This window comes from Triturus cristatus, chromosome 3_2 (genome assembly GCF_964204655.1).
Source record: "Triturus cristatus chromosome 3_2, aTriCri1.1, whole genome shotgun sequence".
Lineage (NCBI taxonomy): Eukaryota > Metazoa > Chordata > Amphibia > Caudata > Salamandridae > Triturus > Triturus cristatus.
Genome location: NC_140584.1, coordinates 775,543,098 through 775,564,923, shown reverse-complemented (window position 1 = coordinate 775,564,923; position 21,826 = coordinate 775,543,098). Strand labels below are relative to the sequence as shown.

Genomic DNA, 21,826 nt, shown 5'->3' with positions numbered 1-21,826 from the left:
AATACATTGTCGAAATGTGTAGGTTTCGGGGAAGTTATAGTTAGTTGCCCACTGGACTCTGAAATTAATTAATCAAGACTGAATTCGAACTGTGGGCTCTGATGGCCGCAGTGTAGACTGCCATTCAGTGTTCCTTTGGACTTGCAAGACGAATTTGGTCATTGTACTAAAGCTATAATTGATATAAAAAAAGTTCTTGAAGCAAGGATACTAAAATGATATTGTGTAGGTTTCAGGGACGTTGTAGTTAGTTGCCTACTGGACTCTGTAATAAATTAATCAAGACTCAGTTTTAATTGTGAGCCGTGCTGACCGCAGTGTAGGCTAGAGGCAGCGGTCAGCGAGGGCCCACAGCCACGTGACGTTGAGTTGAGCTCCACAGTTAGTGGCATCAGAAGTATACAGCGTGTGCGGTGCCTGCAATGATGCGTGGTCCAGGCGGGCGGCACTGGTAGCAAAGTCTTTTGTTTAATTAATTCTGCCTTAACAAGGCTAAGTGGCGATGACTTGTGGTGCAGTGAGTTAGTGGATCAGTAGCTCTATGACATGTGTTAGTCTTCAGATGTGATTCTGGGCTGGGCTCCCTTTCACACTGTAGGTAGTCATCCTACTTTACACCAGTAAAAGGCAGATGTTACATTCCTACTGCTAACGCAGCTTATCACCTGTTTTTGGATCGCACCGCAGATTTGGCTGCTCGATGAAAATTTCGGGAAGTGGTGTTTTCGTATTATTTTTGCATAGGAACGCCTATGCTGCATATTATTAGCGTTAGTAGTTGCTCTCATTTGTTGCGATTTTTTTTTGCGGAAGCTATTGCTGGAAAACTGGCGATATCGGCTGTTTTTACCAGGGTGAGAATGGAATGATAATTTAAAATCACTGAATAAACTATAGGTTTAATGAACATTATAATTAGAAATTAGCATCTAAAAATCCTTAGAGAAAACCATAGGTTTCATGGACGTTATAGTTAGTTGGACATTTCACTCATACAAAACCAGAGAAATTTGAACGTTATAGTTAGTAGAGGTAACTATAACTCGTGCCCCCACAATGCACTGCTGATGACGTCACATATTTCATCACTCATGGCATGGTCAGTGATATCACTGATGACATCAATGATGACATCTCAAATGACATTACTGATGACATCACTGATGACATCATCCATGTGTTAATCTGATGCCCCTCCTCACACCTAAATATAACCTTTGATACACCCACTCTAAAATACAGACTACCATTTTCGAAACCATAGACAAATCAATAGCAGTTACTATATACCCACTGACTAATTCCTAACTATACACACACAATCATTCATTCACCCATACAGTTACTTATACATGCAGTCACTCATCAATACAGCACTATTATATGTACTCATACACCTATACAAACCCTCATACACCGTCACTCATCCTTAGACTTATTGACACACCTAGCTAGTCACGTAAAAAATCAATAACACTGCCATTTACTCACCTATACAGTTAAACATTCACCATCTAACCTATTCTTACAGATACTAACATATACTTACTCTCTTATACAATCACTGACACAAGCACACACTCATTTATACAGCCACTCTCACAATAGCTCACTCTCACATATAGTCATTTATATACTCCAACACTCACATATACTGCCTTTCACATATGTAGTTACTCACACATATACCAGTTAGACATACATTCACTCACCAACTCACTGATACACACATTCACTCACCTATACAGCTATTTCCACATGCACTATTGAACCCATACACCCAGTAAATTATCCACTCACACATGTAGGCAGAAAGTCACACACCGCCCACCCACCCACACACACAAACACTGAGACACCCATACAGATACGTATGCAACTAATAAGTGACCCACATAGACAGTCATGTACCTAATCATCAACCCATGTAGCAGCTTACACAACAACTGAGAGACTGATACAGACATTCACACAGTTTAGTCACTAACCCATGCATTCAGTAAGACACATTTAATCACTAAATTATAGTCACACACCTATTAAATCCTCCACGCACACACTTATACACCAACTCATTCTTCAATACACCTTGGCATTAACATATATAAAATATATTTAAACTGTACAGAAACACACATTCACTGGATGATGTCCTCAGTGATGTCATCAGTGATGTCATTTGAGATGTCATCAGTGATGTCACTGACCATGTCATGAGTTATGCAATATGTGACGTCATCAGCAGTGCATTGCGGGGCGCTAGTTATAGTTAGCTCTACTAACTATAACGTTCAAATATTTCTGGTTTTGTACGAGTAAAATGTCCAACTAACTATAACGTTCCTGAAACCTATGGTTTTTTCAGTGAATATATATATATGTATTTTTTGTTTTTATATATATATATATATTTATATATGTATTTCAAAGGGCTCTTGCAGCAGAAAAAGCACTCACAGCAGGTAAGTAATTCCCTTAATTTATGCATATCAGAGGGTAATACAGCATCCGTTATTTTCTCTGCAAGCCAACGCGTTTCAATGCTGCTCCGCATATTCTTCCTGGGCTAAAGCGGAAAAGCGGCATGATGAAACAATCGGTCCCAGACTGCCTCCATCTTTAGTAGTATTGGGAGCAGGTGTGTCAGCTTGGTAGCATGTGACTATTTCGTAAGGATTTCTGGTACTGGTAGTGATCATATTAGTCTTGATTTGCTCTCAATGAGTTCCGCTTAATCCCCTCATTTCGGCAGAGTCACAGCGGTAAATACGAGTCCACTATGACATTTAAAGCGCTCCAGTGTGCTCCGGTATGAAGTGTCCCCTCTGTAATTGATGCAAGCTGCTGTACCGGCATCCAAACAGGAATTCTTTGTTTAGGCGGCCCCTATCACCGACGGCTCCATCCTCTTTTCATAGGTGGTGCTTCTTCTCACGACGAAGCTGTCGTGTTCAATTTATGTATTTCAAAGGGCTCTTGCAGCAGAAAAAGCACTCACAGCAGGTAGGTAATTCCCTTAATTTATGCATATCAGAGGGTAATACAGCATCCGTTATTTTCTCTGCAAGCCAATGTGGGTATATATTTATATATATATTTAGATATATGTGTGTATATATGTTTTATCTACTGGCGGTCGCCAGTAGATAGTTATAGTTAGGACCGTGTTTCCATAGGAAATCTGAAAATTCTATTTTGAATAACTTTGGCGCCGGTTGACGAATCCTCGCAAAATTTTCAGAACTAATGGGGCGCTCCGTTCAGCTCCTACCCTGAAAGTCTCGGGGTGATTCGTCAAGCGGGGGCCGAGAAAAAGGGGGGGTCCCAAAACGCGTTTTCCCCATGCATTTTTCCATAGGACCTTTAGTCGCAGCTACAGCCCGAACGGCTGAACAGAATTACTTGAAATTTGGCAGAGAGGTAGCCATAAGGTCAAGGAAGTGCCTTTTGCAGGTCTGGTGTAAATCTGTTCAGTATTTCCTGAGAAAATAGCATTTAAAAGCATATAAATATGAATACGCGCGCAGCGTGCGCGCACTGTGCGCGCACCCTGCCGTGCGCGAGCGCAATTCTGATTGGTTGTTAGATGTCGGTAAACATTCGAATCGGTCGAAACCAGGAAGTGTCGGCCGCCATTTTGTCTCTCGCAGTCTAAGGGGGTGAAAAACAAAGGTGGAGAACGTGAAATGGGGGCAGGGTGGACAGTTCCTGACCCCCTAGCCTTTGTCAGGGGGTCCCAGAAGGACCCCCAAGGGCCAAAAAAAGATTTTATTTTTTTTCAAAAAATCGCGGAGTGCGCGCATCCTGCGCGCACGGAAGAAACGGAAAAAATTCCGCGAAGTTCGCGCAACGTGCGCGCACGGTGCGCGCAAGCTAAAAATTACATTTAAGAAAATACATACATAAATTAGCATTTAAAAAACCTTTGAAATTCACTGAAAAAACCATAGGTTTCAGGCACGTTATAGTTAGGAATTAGCATGTAAAAAACCTTGCAAATTCACTTAAAAAACCATAGGTTTCACACGTTATAGTTAGCTGGACATTTCACTTGTAAAAAACCATTGAAATTCCCCCGTTATAGTTAGTGCAGGCAACTATAACTCACGCGACCGCAATCCTCTGCTGATGACATCAGATATTACATCACTGATGACATATGTGTCTTTCTGAAAAATAAATAATAGGAATATATGTATAGCTAAATATTAATGGAAGAAGACATGGGTAAATAGGTGTCTAAATACAGTGATGTAATATCTGACGTCATCAGCAGAGGATTGCGGTCGCGTGAGTTATAGTTGCCTGCACTAACTGTAACGGGGGAATTTCAATGGTTTTTTACGAGTGAAATGTCCAGCTAACTATAACATGTGTGAAACCTATGGTTTTTTAAGTGAATTTGCAAGGTTTTTTAAATGCTAATTCCTAACTATAACGTGCCTGAAACCTATGGTTTTTTCAGAGAATATATATATATACACACACATAAATGCATATAGAGACTCACACCCCCACTCACAGACCCACTCAGAGACTCATGAACCCACTTTCAGACCCACACAGAAACTTGTGCTGTCACTCACAGACTGACTGACACACTCATAGAGGCACTCGCAAATCCACTCAGATACTCTCACACACACTCACAGACCCACTCAGACACTCACACACCCACTCACATACCCACTCAGAGACTCACACACCCACTTATAGATCTACTCAGAAACTAACACACCCACTCCTACACCCAGCAAGGAGCATAAGGAGGCAAAATAAAGATCAGCAACAAGCAGAAAGAGGCAAGATAAAGGAAAGTAACGAGCATAAAGAGGCAGAATGAAGATTGGAAACAAGCAGAAAGAGGGAAAATAAAGGTCAGCAATGCTTTGGTGACTCCTTCGCTAAGGCGGAGGAGCATTGCCCAACTTCTTTTTAGCAGTGTAAATAAAGGAAAAATAAAATGATAATAACTCGACGTTACTATCATTTTATTTGTTCTTCCTGCAGCAAGTTTGAGTGCGGGCGGGGCTGCTCTGGTGACAGAGAATCAGGGGGGGAGTGATGGGAACTCTGAAAGTGCTCATGAATGTTTGGCTGGCTGTCTTGGGACAGCCAAACATTCATGCGCACTTTGCATGTTCCCCACCCAAGCCGATTTACAGCCGGAGTGGAGAATATGCCCAGGCTACCATTCCCTGACTTAGTGCTCAACCACAGCGCTCAGACCAATTACAGCGTTGTGTTGGCTCAGGGGAACCTGGATGCTTCCTTCTGCCGGCCAGAGCGGAGAGACGACAAGCAAGGACGAGGAGAGACGCTGCAATCAGGGAAGTTTATTTTTCTATTTTTAACCCCCTTCCCCACCTTCCCCTCCGTCCCAGCCCCTAAACTCCCGATCTGTGCTGGCCGCCGCTGCAGCAATGAGCAGAAAGAGGGAAACTAAAGGTACAGTAATGAGCAGAAGGGCAAGCTAGAGGCCAGCAAAGAGCAGAAAGAGGCAAAATAGAGATCAGCAACAAGCAGAAAGAGCCAAAATAAAGGTCAGAAATGAGCAGAAAGGGACAAAATAGAGATCCGCAAAGAGCAGAAAGAAGCAAAATAGAGATCAGAAACGAGCAGAAAGAGGCAAAATAGAGGGTAGCAACAAGCAGAAGCAGGAAAAACAAAGATCAGAAACGAGCAGAGAGAGTCAAAATAAAAGCCAGCAGCGAGCAGAAAGAGGCAAAATACATGTCAGAAACTAGCAGAAAGAGACAACATAAAGGTCAGAAACAAGCAGAAAGAGGCAAAATAAAGGTCAGAAACAAGGGCTTCTGTGGATGATGTGATCAGTGATGTAATTTGAGATATCATCAGTGATATCACTGACCTTGTCATGAGTGATGTAATATGTGAGTTCATAAGCAGTGCATTGCGGGGGCGTAAGTTATAGTTAGCTCAGGTAACTGTAACTGCTGAATTTCTATGGTTTTGAACAAGTGAAATCTGAGCCCTGAGCCGAACTGTAACGTCCCTGTAACCTTTGGTTTATTCATATATCTGTGTGTGTGTATATACATGTAAAGACTTGCATGATAAAGACAACGCGTGATAAAGGCATTGCATGGTAAAGGCTGCGTGGTAATGGTAATGTGTGGGAAAGACTGCATGGTAACCACACAGCCACACAGCTTGACTCCTAAATGTTTCCCATCATCAGTGTCCAAACCAAATGGTAGCCCTAAACAAAGTCAGGTTGCACTTACCTGGCCATCAAGGTAGACAAAACAGGATTTCTTCTGGGTAGGTGTGTTTTTTAACAAAACAAGTGAAACAGCCAGGGAATGCAAAGTCAAACTACCTGAAGTAGTCACAAATAGTATGCTCATATACCACATTCCCCACCTCAATGGTCAGCTGCTCATTGGCCAAACATAGACATAGAATATATACAAATAGAGAGGCAATTACAATCAGTTGTCAGTGTTATATATGCAAGAAACAGAATACAGATGGTTGAAGGTCTTGGTTGGTGATACAATCACTTTACTTTATTGTGGGGTTTTTTTTCAAACGAACGCAGCCAATGGATTTCAACCAGAAAGGCTTCATCAGGGCTGCAAACATAAAGAAAACATACATTTGTAAACCATGCAAATCTACATGTAACATTAAAAAGCCAAGTAATTACAAATATCTTTTGTACACCAGACAAGATAACAACATGACATATTCACAAGACAAACAGGTCTGTATATTCATGACACCGTACCATTGGAAAACAAACTCATTAAAAAACACATATGTGGGCCTTCATTACCCTCAACAAGTAACCTAAGAGAAATTGGCAAGATAGTAGAAGACAACTTACAAAATACATAGTTAAACATGTATTTTAATAATTACAGGAAATATACTGCCATGAAACCTGACCGTGTCTAACAAGACTGTGTGCCATCTGATTTATGGAAAGGAATACATGTTATGACTCGCATGAGGCACTTTTGTGTGCATGGGGCAAAAAGGTAAACTGTAGCAAAGGGATTCCTCTCCAAGGTGAAGGACTCATCTCAAACCGGTAATGACTTAAATGAGAAAGAGAGATAAAGAGAATAATGAAACTTTGTCATTAGGGAATCAACTTCTAATGCCTTCAGGATTAGAAAGTAACCCCAGGTGCGTGTGTAAAGAAGAAAGATTGCTCTGCAATTTGACGCAACCGTAACATGCAACTGCAAATGCTCATCCTCAATTCATGCTAAGATAATCTTCATTGTCATCAAGATGTGTAACATGATTCCTGTACAAAAAGTGACTGAAACTCAAAAGTTTAATGAAAATAAAACAGAGATTGTAATGAGAAAAAATTACACTGAACTACAAATGTACACGTTTCGCCCATAGTTACCGATTTTTTACTTTGTTATTAACCTACAAATATATATTTTTAACAGTTGAACGTCTCCCAGAAGGCCGCTGCTGCGATCTTATCCAAGTATGGGAAAGAGTATAGAACGGGCTCAGCTTCTCAGATATTGTGTAAGTGAATATGTTGCATTTGAACATTTAAAGCAAGTTTTGTTGATTTTAAAAGGCACCCTGTGCTTTTAAACCAGAAATACATCTGTGAAAATATTCACTGTACTGTGCAAAATTGACATCTCCAACACTTTTGGGCAAAGCTGAGACAGTAAAAGTAAAGCATTACTTATCGTGTGCCTTTTTGTTATGCCTGTAGTGTACTCTGCTTGAAACATTTCAATGTATCTATGAACTGCTCCTAACTTCCTGAGTGATAGAATCTAGTAAATGTTAGGCCCTGCCATGTGCAGTTTAATACGTGAAAAATGCAACACTAGCAATTAGGGGCATTGCTTAAGGTGAGGTTTTTGGAGTTTAACAGCCTCCATATATATGCCCCGCGGTGTTGTGAACTGGGTCCAGGGTCACCCAGTTTGGATTGGCAGTGTTTGTGTCTGTTTTCCTCTGGGATCAGAAGCCCTCATAGCACAGGCATGTATCCCGCTGAACCTTGAACCTGCGAAGTGCTCCAACAGTCCAACCCCATTGCATCGCTCCCACACACTGTAGGCATGGGTAAACAAAGGGACTGGTTGGCATTTACTGAGACCTGAAGGTTCATAAGAATCTGCTGCACCCAAACCATCTGCTTTTAAAATTGTTATTGTCGCCCTTTCTGCCCAAGCAGAAGTAGTTTTCTCTTCTTTATGTTTTGATCGTGTGTTCGAGTAGTCTATATCAAAGTATTGTTTGGCGGACTTTTTTAGGACAATGGTGGCAGTGGTTTAGAAGGAGTGAGATGGATTCTAATTCAAGCAAGGAAAATGCCCCCCTTCCCTTTGAAGTGACCTTACAGACAACCATTATGGAGATGCAGTGCATTAATTATAGCTACATCGCTAGGTGGTGGAGTGCCAGAGCATGGTAAAAGTACTCACATGCCCCTTGTATGCTTGTGTTTTATAGCAGAGAGTGGGGAATGTGCTTAGATTTTAAGAACTTTGGGGCATATTATCAAGAACGGCGTTAAAAATTATCTGGTGTGAACATGGACTTCTATTGAAATTCTCCAGGGCATATAATCAAGACCATTATCGCCGCTTTAGCTGCAGTTTTCTGCCGCTAAACCGGCGATAATTTTAATGCCGTCCTTGATAATATGCCCCTACGTACTTCACAAGTGCCCATTTTTAGCAAGACATTCCTGCCTTTCAAAACTCCATTTAGCAAGTGTGTGTGTTGGTGCACATTTGTGTGTGTATGTATCACTTTTTCATCATACCAATTAGTTCTGCTAAATGTTGCAATGTACCTTATTCCGTTATTTGTGAGTGGAGCAGTTATCTCACATAATTTCGCACCCTTCCTCTAATTTAACAAATGTCCTGTTCACTTGTTCCTGTGCCCCACCTTCTGAACACATCCTCATCACAATCCGTTTTTGACCTGACCTCGTGGGCACAATGTGTTTCTGTCTCTGGTTTGAGGTGCTGCTCCTGATATAATGTTTTCCCCGGGATCCTCTGATTTAGGTACACTCTCGATCAAACACCTCATATAAAATAATTACTTTGAGTCCCCTATCTCTCTCTCTAGTAAGCACACTCATATGCACAAAGACCAATTACCTCATTGTCCATCTTCCTCTCACAGTCTGATTTATCTCCACTCATGCAGAACCTAATTATCAAAACTTGACTTTTCCTTCCCAATCCAAGATGGCCCCCATACCCTTGAGTACAAATGCATCACTTTCTGGTAAGGACTTGGTAGTAACGAGGTCCATGCAGGAAGGATAAAAAACAGGAAGCTTTATTGAATATAGTTACATGTACAGCAGGTAGTTAAGTTCTGTAGAGCAGGTAGTAAAGCTCTGTGAAGCAGCCCCACTAGGAGCAGCCTGCATGCTGCTCAGCCCATTCTCAAATGTCACTTCGAACTTCTCAGGCACCCAACATTCTAAACGCATAATCACTCCAACATTCCGTGAAGACAATCACAAACACATTGGCTGAGCAGGAGATGTAAAAAGAACAAGAACATAAGTAGGATACTACATATCCCTCTTTCTTACAAAAGGGAAGCAAAGGTCCTATACCTAAAAGAGATGTAACAATAACCCATTGCAGAAAGGAATGCAAAAGCAACAAAGAAAGTAAGGTCAAGAAGACAACATAAAGGAGTGAGCGAAGAGATGGTAGGAGGAAAATTGAGTGGAAGCAATGGGTAAGTATACACAAATAGAAAATACCCATACTCTCGAACAACGAATAACAAAAGAGAAGTAAACAGTAAACATGCAAAAGAAACAACAAATCCATTGTGCTTTGCACGCGTGGGTTCGGATCCCATCCTCGTCACCAAGTAAATGTAGTAATGAGGTCCACGCAGGAAGGATAAAATACAGGAAGCTTTATTGAAGATAGTTACATTTACAGCAGTTAGTTAAGTTCTGTAGAGCAGGTAGTAAAGCTCTGTGAAGCAGCCCCACCAGGAGCAGCCTGCATGCTGCTCAGCCCATTCTCAACTGCACCTTCCAACTTCTCAGGCACCCAACATTACAAATGCATCATCACTCCAACATTCCGTGAGGACACTCACAAACACACTGGCTGAGCAGGGGATGTAAAAGGCATACCAAGAACATAAGTAGGATACTACAGACTTCCTTTTTATTTTTCCTGCAGCCAATTGCTATCTTGGCTTCAGATAGGTATTTTTTATTTTTCCTTTTTTCTACTGGACCTGCTTTACTTGTTTAAGACCTGTTTTTGTGATCGCGCTTGTATGCTGGGTATACGGGATCAAGGAGTACGGCTGTGGTATGCTGGGCAACCTTTGGTGGCCTTGGGGATGTCGGTGAGCATTTTTTCACTTGTTTTTATATTTTCCATGATCTCTTTCCCCACTGCTGCTGTACTGTCTGCACTGAGGTACGGGGTACGGGGACTCATGCCGTGTCATTATGTGCTCTTTGATGGAAAAGTGGGTGCACGGCATCTGCCTGGTTCCAAGGTGGTGCCTCCAGGATTCAGCTGGACACGTCCTAGGCTTCTGCCTGGCCATCGCTTCAGGCAGGGAGTGCGTTGAAACGAAAGCAGCGTTGCCTGGGTTACCGGCCAGCTTATAAGGAAGTTTCTTCCTGTGTTGGGTTGGTTACCGTGTTTGCGGTTCCCCTGCTGGTGTATGTACCTTGCTCTTTGCTGGCTTTAGTGAGTCTGGAGTCTTGTTGGCATTCTCCTGCCTGTGCCTTAGGCTGTGTAATGGCCGCTATTATGAGTGATTTGGAGGTCACCCTAGGAATGGCTGCGTCGTCTTCGGGGGTTCCTGTGTCCCCTGACCTTCAAACCATTATTGCTGCAGTTGTGGAAGCTGCATTTTGTGCCCCAGAGGGGGCTCCTCCAGCCAAGGTTCCTAGAATTGATCCTTAATCAAGGAGGATGAGGATGATGTGAAGGGGTGTTTTGTGCAGGGCATGGATCTGGCCAAATTTCAGCAACATGTGCGAGACAATTTGGGCTTTATAGCTTGTAATAATGAAGGATGTCTCGTAGACAGGCCGCTTAGAACAGGTTGTAGGTTTATTTAATAAGTAACAAAGTCAATATAAAGTTCATAAGTAAAGCCTCAGATCTCTCTTGAGAGCCCCACCAGGAGCAGCCACCCTGCTGCTCAGCCCATCTCTACCAACTGCCAACTCCTCCAGTCCCACACACTCAACATTCTAAGTGACATCACTCATGGCTGAGCAGCAAGGGACAGAATATTAATAAGGAAGATGCACCACAACAACAATAGGTTATAACACATCTCCCTTCCTTACGAAAACTAAGCATAAAGATATAAATGCATCAAAACAAGATATCACCAAAAAACCATCGCTTACATAAACAGGAATGAATAAGAAAATACATTATGCAAGTAAATATACATCAAATCAGAAAATACTTGCAAGAAAATAACTATAGCAAAAGAATAATGAACCCCATCCCCTTCCCTAGGGAAACTAACTAGATGGGTACACACCACCAACAAATTAACAGCAATGGGGTAAACACACCACCCCATAGGGGAAAACACCTCCCTTAGAATCCAAAACAGCGTAATAGGGGAATCACACCTCCCTATAGGGGAATACACCTCCCTTAGACACACAGAACATTGTAATTGTAATAGGGGAACTCACCTCCCTATGAAACTTAGAACACCATAATAGTGGAAAACACCTCCCAAAGACTCTGTAATAGGGATAAACCTCCCTATGATACTCCATAACGCAAATCACAGTAATAGAGGAACAATGTCACCCTATAGGGGAAAACACCTCCCAAAGACTCTGTAATAGGGATAAACCTCCCTATGATACTCCATAACGCAAATCACAGTAATAGAGGAACAACGTCACCCTATAGGGGAAAACACCTCCCAAAGACTCTGTAATAGGGATAAACCTCCCTATGATACTCCATAACGCAAATCACAGTAATAGGGGAACAACGTCACCTAGAAACTGAACACATTCATTTACATTGAATGTTACATCCATAGCTGCTTCTATGCACAAGAACGCACACACACAACTGCATTGCAGAACACATTGCTTACAGGGTTGCATATGTCAATCCACAACCGAGAACAACGGCATGACTAAGAATAAAATACAGATACAACACCATATCCAACATTCACTCACCAATGTAATCACATTAATTACGTACAACACAACAAAACGCAACACAATGAGAAGCAAACAAAGCAATACACTTAATAACAGTAATAATAAGCATGGAAAAAAAAAACGCTAATTTCCAATGACCACGCAGTTCGTTTTTCATAAGAGTACACTTCTTCACCTCATAACTCCAACATAGAAAGCAGTTATTAATCCTCAGAAGTGAGTATATCTCTGACACCCTCGAGAAAACAGTACCTCAATAAGCAATGAGTTAATCATGACAAAAAGCAAGATTCAACATGGAGTCACGAATAAACCAGGATCCAAAGATGCAGCTAAGCAGTTCCAATGAGGAGACATCCTCTTCAACCCCACACGACGAAGTGAATTAGCAGAGAAGAGGTTTTACACACCAACGCGCATGAAGAAAGTTCATTCCCACCATGGTTGGTCACAGACGATTGCACGACGATCCCACGACGATCCCACACGCAAAGAGGACGCTGGGCCGGAAGGCTCACAGCACGCCCGTGCATGCAGGCGTCTAGAAGCAGGTATACTTCTCTCTGAAAGCAGCGTGGAGCGTCAGAGAGAACACTGGAAAATCGCAGGACAAACAAATTCAGGTAAGGCTGCGCGCGCTGATTGTAACTCGCGCTTGAGTGTTTTAAACTTCAAAACGGCAGTTGTCGAACGGACAAAGTCTTAGAGTTCAATTTCTTCTTTTCTAGTCAGTGCCTCACAAATACAAACGTGCCACAAGCATTGTCAACAACTAAAGTTCGTTTTTCGTGCCAATTTCTTTTAGATCGCGTCGCTCCTTTTTCTCTCGAGCGTCAAGGCTCACATTCATAGCATCTCACTGTGCACCAGTCTTCCTCTAGAGAGTCGTGTAGCAAACAATTCACAACATTAATATTTACTTCAAAACAGCTGATCTCGGGTGTTCATCGCCTCTCACAAAACAGATAGCTGGGGCAAAGCAACTCTTCCAAAATAATTGGATGTCAGCAATTTCCACAGTAACTTTTCGCTGAATATTAAAAGAAGGTGAAAGGGTATTCACAACCAACCCTCCTCAACATGTAGAGTTTCAAAACGAACTAGCACTCACTTATTAGGGCGACCGATGGAGTGGTCACTGGTGGGGCTCATAAGTGTCAGCTTCCTCAAATGCACAGCTAGTTCCAGTTCCAGTTAAATTTCTTTATACACATCCTTAGTTCCAGTACAGTTCCATCAGCAACACACAGGTTCTTTAAATACCAGCTTTTAAGTTCTCTTGAAGTTCCATTTCCTTGTAAATCCTTTAAGCATCAGAAACCATAATCCATTGAAGTAGCACACATGTAGATTCTTCCAAGTCGTCGCCAGTGTAATAATGAAGGATGTCTCGTAGACAGGCCGCTTAGAACAGGTTGTAGGTTTATTTAATAAGTAACAAAGTCAATATAAAGTTCATAAGTAAAGCCTCAGATCTCTCTTGAGAGCCCCACCAGGAGCAGCCACCCTGCTGCTCAGCCCATCTCTACCAACTGCCAACTCCTCCAGTCCCACACACTCAACATTCTAAGTGACATCACTCATGGCTGAGCAGCAAGGGACAGAATATTAATAAGAAAGATGCACTACAACAACAATAGGTTATAACACAGCTCCTGCTCAAGTTCCGGCTGAGGAGGACTTCTTTTCACAGTGTCAGCGGTCTGAGACAGACTCTTTGCCCTTGCACACCTCCATTCGCAGTGTGCTTACTAATGAGTGGAAAGATGTTGAGAAGCAGCCATTCTCCCACTTCTTGATGAAACGTTAACCCTTGGATAACTTTGGGGAGCAATTTCTGTCCTCAGTAAAGATTGATAACATTATGGCCGGGTTATCCTCTATGGGATTGGTGGTAGTAGAGGATGCTTTGCCTTCTGGTGCTGTGGACAAGAAGGTGGAGGGGGTGGTGAAGCGTGCCTCTGCAGCTTCGAACTTTGCTGTTTGTGGGAATGCCTACTGCACTTATACTATTCAGTCCCTCGTGAAGGACTCCCAATCTGTGACCAAAAATTGCAGGAGGGTGGAGATTTTTCTGCTATGCCAGCTTTGATGGAGCAACAGGTACTGTTCCTCTCGGATGTCACTTTTGACAATCACTGTGCATCATCGACAGCATCTAGCGTGGCTATTGGAGCCCATCGCAACATTTGGTATGTTCTTGGAAGGCAGATGATGCTCAGAAAGCTGTCCTTTTGAAGCTGCCTTTTACAAGGTCTAAGGTTTTTGGCAGTGACTTGGAGAAAATAATGAAGAAATCTGCAGAGAATAGGAAGCTAGTTACTCCTGTTCACCCAGTCACCAAAGGCAGGGGTTTTGGATACAAAAGGGCTTTTACCGCTGGGGGTACTCTGCTGCTGCATCCTCTCCTGCCCCTCCCAAAGCATGACTGCTCCAGGTTCCATCCAGTGGGGGGGGGGTCATCTACACTACTTTATGGACATTTTGACTCGTACCATTTCCGATGCCTGGGCCATCCAAGTGGTCTCAGAAGGATACAGAATAAATTACGGTGACATTCCTCCTCACCATTTTTTCAAGACTCCTGCTCCACATTCCCCAGCAAAGTTGACAGCTCTTTTCCAGGGAATTCAGTTGCTGCTCCAGAAGGCCCCATTGTCCACGTCCCACCTGGTGAGATGTTCCATGTTTATTATTTCCTTCTTTTTCTTGTGCAGAAGGCGTCAGGGGAGTTGCTGGACCTCAAGTGGGTCAATCAGTATATATCCTTCATTTTTCCTGCAAGATGGTGTCTCTCCAGCTGATTCTGACTCAATTGAAGAAGGGCAAGTTCCTGACTTCCACTGATCTCCTTAATGTCTACCTCTATGCCCCAGTGCATCCGTCTCAGCAGCGGTTCCTCTGGCTCACTGTCCAGGGCAAACCCTTCCAGCCCCGGGTCTTGCCATTTGGGCTAGTGTCTGCACCAAAAGTGTTCCCCAATCTTTTAGTGCCTTTGGTGGGTATTTTACATGTAGATGGTATCCAGCTTTTTCCATATCTGGACGACTGGATGATTGCATCTTTTTCTTTTTCCAAGGCCCAGACTGAGGTTTGCAGGGTGACCATGCTGTTGCAGCACTACATCTTCTTAATCAACTGGAAGAAGTCCCAGGTCTAGCCTTCCCAGCATCTCCTCTTCATTGGAGCATGCTTCAGAATGGACGTGGGGGAAGTTGTGGTATCGGAGGAGCGCTGTGTTCGTCTCCGCTCCCACCTGTCTTCTCTCCTTCTTCGCCCATCAACTTCTGCAAGGACATGGCTTCGCAGTCAGGGGGAGATGTCCAATGTCTTGTCTCTGGTTCCTTGGGGGAGGTTACACCTGTATACCCTTGTTCATCATCTCCTGGGGCAAAGGGACCCTTTATCTCTGGTGTACGAGACTCTGGTTCCAGTGACCCCTCTGATCTGCAGGGATCTCCAGTGGTGGCTGAACCTCTCTCATCTGAGCAGGGGTTTTTCTCTGGTTCCTCTGCCTGTTTGGGTTCTCATGACCGACACCCGTGGGAGGGGTTGGGGTGCCACTCTGGGGGATGCTACAGCTCAAGGGAGATGGAATCAGAGGGATGCCCTTCAGTCTTGAAATTGGAAGAAGCTGGTAGCTGTCTTGAAAGCATTTCTGTTTTTCCTTCCCCTGTTAATGCGTACCTCAGTGTGTGTGCAGACAGACAATCAGATCTCTTACCTGAACCGGCAGGGCAGCATGTGTCCATCTCTGTTTCTCCCTTTCCAGAGGATTTTCCTTTGGGCCGAATCCCATCTCCTGTCTCCATTGGCAGTCTATCTTCCGGGAGGCATAACCGGCCTGCCAATGCTATGAGTCGGAGGTTTCCATCTTCGGTAACAATTTGAATGGATTTGGGTATCTTTCAGTCCATTCTGTGTCAGTTTGGTCGTTCTAGGCTGGATTTGTTTGCCACCAAGAAGATTGCCCTGCTACCCCACTTTTGCTGGCTAGTTCCCTCCTCGAGGGTTTGGACAGTGGATGCTCTGTCTGTTCCCTGGCCCCGGGGGCACCTTTATTGTTTTCCGCCCATCCCTCTTCTAACTCGGGTTGTTATGAATGTGGTGCAGGACCAGGCAAAGATTCTGTTGATTGCCCCAGCATGGATGAGGTGCCCTTGGATCCCTTGCCATCAATGTCTATCTGTTAGGCTCCGTTGGGTGTTGCTGATCCGTCCATCCCCCCTGGGTCAGCAGCTTCTTCCATTGGACACTCTTCGCAGGTTGAGGCTTGCGATTTGGCAAGTCCCTCTTAGAACAGGGTTGTTCTGTGGATGTGGCTGTGCTGATCCAGCAGTCTCAGCTTCTATCTACCCGTAAGGCTTATGACTGCCATCGGCATGGTCTGGTGTCAGGATAAAGAGTTGCCTTCTTCCTCTTGTGATCCTACGGCTGTGTTGAAGTTCCTTCTGGATGTTTTTCAGATGGATTTTTATTTTTTTCCCGCCGTAGTCAGTGGGTGGCTGTTCAGGCTTTTCATGGGGAGGGGGTTTTGTCTGTTGCCCCTCTGGTGGCTGGTTTGCTGCAGAGTTCTCTTCAGCGGCAGGTAGAGCATTCCCTGGGCCGCTTTTCGACTTGCCTTTGGTTCTGCAGGGTGCTCCTTTTGAGCCATTGGAGTCTGCTGGCTTAAACTTTCTTTCTGCCAATTTTGTTTTTCTGGTGGCCATTTCTTTGGGGAGGCGGTTTGTGGAGATTGACGCTTTGTTGTCTTCCCCTCCTTTTCTTCGTTTTTTCCCAGACAAGGTAGTGCTTCATCCTAGTCCCGCTTTTCTCCCTAAAATGGTGTCTTCTTTTCATTTGGATACTGATATTGTTTTGCCTACCTTTTATCCATCTCCTGGGTCTGACGAGGAGGTGCGTTTGCATTCCCTGGATGTACATCAGGCTCTTTCCATTTATTTGCGGTGCACTGCTGTGTTCCGCAAGCCTGATGCCTGGTTTGTCTCCCATGGTTTGGCTAGGCGTGTTGCAAGCCATTCCTCTCTACATTGTCCTGTTGGATTAAGTTGGCAATTTCTCATTCCTATTCATTGGTTGGCCAACCTGTCCCGGAGTCTTTCCCTACTAGGGGTGTTCCTTCCTCCTGGGTGACCTTAAGGGGGCTTCCTTTCGGGACATTTGTTTTGCTCCACTTGGGCTATGCCCCACATGTTCATGACCCACTACAGTTTGCAATCGTGTGGGTATGTTTCTTTCGATTTTGGTACTGCAGTCTTGAGTTCTGTAGGTTAGCCCGCAGTGTAAGCTCTGGGATCTCTTATGTCCTTTATTTCATTAAATTCACCTTTTTTGTTAATTCTTGGTGTGGTTTGTTTGAAAATCAGTGTTTGGTTTGGGTAAGTGCTCATACATGAGGACTGTGGGAGGAAGACAGGTGAGGAGGTAATGCCCAGTTACTTACCGGTAATATTCATTACTCCGAGTCCATGTCTTCCACTTCACAGTCCTGAGTCCCACCCGCCTCTCACTGCGGTCTACTGATTTCTGTCTGCGCTTGGTTATTTCATGAAGTCTTTCCAAGGACGTGATGTATTTTTACACGTGGGTATGGGGGACATGTTAGATTGGGAAGGAAAAGTCAAGTTTTGGTAATTAGGTTCTGCATGAATGGAGATAACTCATACGTGAGGACTGTGATGAGGAAGACATGGACTTGGAGTAATGAATATTATCGGTAAGTAAACGGGCATTACATTATCCTGCCCTGCTATCTTACTGCTATTGAAATTATTAACCTGCAGGTTACAAACAGACCACTGCAGCAGACATCACCTTCCTGAAATATCTCATTGGGTTTGGAGTCTGTAACCTGCATGTGAAACACTTTCCATGGCATGTGCTCAATGCACCACTCTATTGCTGGCTATTTGCAATTATGGTCAGCAGTCAAAAAATAATGCTCCACAATGCACTGCTCATGACAGTCATCAATAATATCACATTTGACATAATAAGGCCTTAAATCATGACATCACTGGCATGGTAACACAGGTGGAATTAGATGGGGATTAAAATCTGATGTGCCACTGTCAGCCAACAGATGTCCACTATAGATTACATAAATCAAACGACTTTTACAACAAATACCCCTTGAGAGATTTCACGATAAGCAAATTCTACAGATTCACTCATCAGCAACAGATATTCTTACAAAAACTCGACAGAAAGCAAAGGTGACTGTTTACAGTTAGTCTGCCAGTAAACATGTTCTCACAGCATTACACAGATAGCCAACATGTATGTGTTCTCATAGCTTACACAGATAAGAGATGCTGCAACTTTACTGATACCCTACAAGCATCACTGTATAATTTACATAGAAATGTAACACAACAATTCCAGTGACACCAGTTATCCTCAGTTATTGCAATGTACGATTGGACCATCATTAATGCTAAGGTGCGGTTTAATGCCATATTAATGGTATTGCTATGTTATTCGTGATGTCATCAGTGATATCGTTTGTGATATTATCTTTGAGGGCAGGAGAGGTACATAACTGGGAAGTTTCTGGGGTGCTTCGGTGTCGGATCGCTAACTTGCACTTTCAGAGAATTTCTGTGTTTATAGCAAATACTATATGCTTTTAGAATAAAACAGCAAAATTCCTTTAACTAGGATTTTCAATGGATTGCAATGATACACTCGGACCCCTGCCCAAGCTGCGCTGTGTCCACTCCTTCATGTCCACTGGGAATGCCTTGCAGCGGTGATCAGCTGGGATTTGGTAAAGGGAATGGCCTATGGCACAGTATTCATAGCAGCAATGCCAGCTGGGTTAACAGCATAGACTTGATCTTTGCCTTGTGCGTCCTCTAGTATAGGTAGTACCTGAACCATGCGCTGAGATGCAACAACTCAAACGATCACCAGACAATTATGAAAAGATAATCTCATTGATTATGTTTTTTGTTTTCACCACAGATTCAAACTCTGGATCCTCACGTGACTGGGCTACGGATTTGGGAATACCTTTTTCATACACCTTTGAGCTGAGAGACAAAGGGGCTCATGGATTTGTGTTACCAGAGGATCAGATCCAGCCGACATGTGAAGAGACTATGGCAGGCATGATGTACATAATCAACCATGTCAGTGCACCCCATATTGGGAACAGTGCAGTGAACATCATCTCTGTTTCCCTATGGAGTAATGTCTTACTAGCTTTTATCGTGAGCTCATCTTGCACACTCTTGTGGTAATCTTACAGACCCTGGTGTTGCTTGTTCAGTCAGAGTATTGTCATACAAATAAAATGATTTTAAAATAATGCCGTATTTAATGTTTTCATTTTAACTACATAGTTTTAACTTTTCAAATGTAAGTGGGACAGTTATCCTCAATGAGTATGAATATCTTAAAAATCACTTTAAAAAGATTTTTCACAAAAGAGCACATCAGCTGTGTTTTGTAAAAGTGCCCAGATCCTTCTTGAAATTCTGTATCATAAGCTCTCTATGGATATTCAAATTTCCAAATTTGCTACCTACTGTTTCTGGCCACTTAAATGCCTCAAGAAAATTCTCTGTCTCCTTCCTTTGCCAGCACACAAAACTGTGGTGCAAGCCTAGATCATTATCTAGACTGGACTAGAGCAATGTGCTTCATGTGGGTGTTTCTAAAAAGACTCTGAAAAGGCTACAGTTGGTGCAATACTCTGCAGACTGTTTGCTTTCCATGTGCCTAAGCAGTCTTTAGTCACCTCCCATCTTCTTTCCCTACACGGGTTGACGGTGGAGAAGCGTATTCACTTTAAAATTCTATGCTTTCTGCATAAGGCTTTGCATGGGAATGGCCCATTATTTCTTAAGGAGTTGGTGCATCATTAATACCATTGGCAAAATCATTACTTGGGATATCAGCATCTTGTCACTGTGCCACGCTATCAACGTGTTAGGCAGGGTGGCAGGTCCTTTTCTCTCGTCCTTGGAAAATTAGTAGCTGCTCATCATTGGCGGAATTTTGAAAATTGTTGAAATCCTGGGAGCCTGTTTATGAGTCGGTTTGCGTTACTGCATGGTGCAAAAGCGACACAAACCTTGACTATGATTTATGAAGCCACACTAGGCCACTTTGTGTGACCCTGAGTGGCTCAAAAAATTTGGAGTAAGGCAACGCACCACAAATCGCTGCATTGCCAAACTCTGCCCTTGGGTGTTCCCAAGCAACTCCTATGGATTTTGATGCATTTCCAGTTTTACCAGAACTGGTAGACCTGGAAATGTGCCAAAAAAAGATACTCCTCAGGTGAGTCGTAACAAGGAGAAATTCCTTTATTTCTCCTCGTTACTTCCTCTTTTTTTTGTGTAAGATGAATATGCCTCTCAGTATTGTTTTTGTGCAGGAAGTTTTCCCTTCCTGCACAAAAACAGTACTGCAGGCACCCTTCTACTATGGTGCTTGTGTTGGCGCTAGACTGCCAAAAAGGCACCAGCGATGGGCCGTATTGCTTTAAAAGCAGCACATTCCTGCCCTTTCCCTGTCACCCAATGCATCAAGGGGACTTGCTGTACTAGCACTGCATGACATTTTCGTAAATAGGCACCCTGGTTGTTCCAAATCTTTCTGTCCCATCTTTATGTTTAGCACTGGGGAACTCTCATTGAGTAGCCATGCGCTATAGAAATATTGGGCCCGATTCACAGAACTAACTTAAGACAAAATCCTAAACTTACTACCATTTTGGTATTCATAGAAGGCACTAACTCATTTTGGTATTCACAGAAGGCACTTACTCATTTCGGCATTCACAGTAGTTAGGAGTCCTAACTTTAAGACTCCTAAATGCCTTCTGCGAATACCGAAAGTTTTAAAATTAGGATTTTTCTCTGTTTAGTAGTAGTATAGTTAGGACTCCTAACTTTAGGACTCCTAAATGCCTTCTGTGAATACCAAAAGTCTTAAAATTAGGATTTTTCTCAATTTAGTAGTAGTAAAGTTAGGACTCCTAACTTTAGGACTTCTGAATGCCTTCTGTGAATACCGAAAGCCTTAAAATTAGGATTTTTCTCAGTTTAGTAGTAGTATAGTTAGGACTCCTAACTTTAGGACTCCTAAACTGAGAAAAATCCTAAATTTAAGACTTTCGGTATTCACAGAAGGCATTTAGGAGTCCTAAAGTTAGGACTCCTAACTTCTGTGAATACCGAAGTGAGTAAGTGTCTTCTGTGAATACGAAATGGTAGTAAGTTTAGGATTTTGTCTTAAGTTAGTTCTGTGAATCGGGCCCATTGATTGTTTGATTGAAATTATGTGAGGGAAAATGTTGTACCGTGCTTTTCATGGGCCATGCAAGCATGAGAGTCAGTGAATAAATGAATGTTCACATTTTATATACACTGATAGCACTAGAGACCATTGGCATGACTAGTCTTGCTTGAGTGGTCAGGTTGTATTTAAACTAAAGGCTTGTCTCAACATGGCCAGTAAGTGGTGAGCCACTGGGAATAATTAGTAAGGCTGAGAAATCATGAGTAAGGAATGAATGTTTCCTGGTATTGTATACAAGCAAGGGGGTACTATTCTAAGAACTAAGAAATAAGAAGTCTATAGTTAATAATAATAGTACAGAAGTAATGTATTCATGCATTTTTTATTCCTCCA

At 42.9% G+C, this 21,826-nt stretch overlaps 1 protein-coding gene across 1 annotated transcript in view; it reads left to right on the top strand.

The window, feature by feature from the left end:
* LOC146858079 (carboxypeptidase O-like) overlaps positions 1-19,490 on the top strand; it is a 226,483-nt gene extending 206,993 nt beyond the window's left edge. Inside the window, exons 10-11 of the mRNA XM_085646867.1 lie at positions 7,437-7,521; positions 19,148-19,490. Coding sequence (XP_085502993.1) covers positions 7,437-7,521; positions 19,148-19,425 — 363 coding nt within the window. The 3' untranslated portion in view covers positions 19,426-19,490. The remainder of the gene's footprint in view (positions 1-7,436; positions 7,522-19,147) is intronic.
* The last annotated feature ends 2,336 nt before the right edge of the window (positions 19,491-21,826 follow it).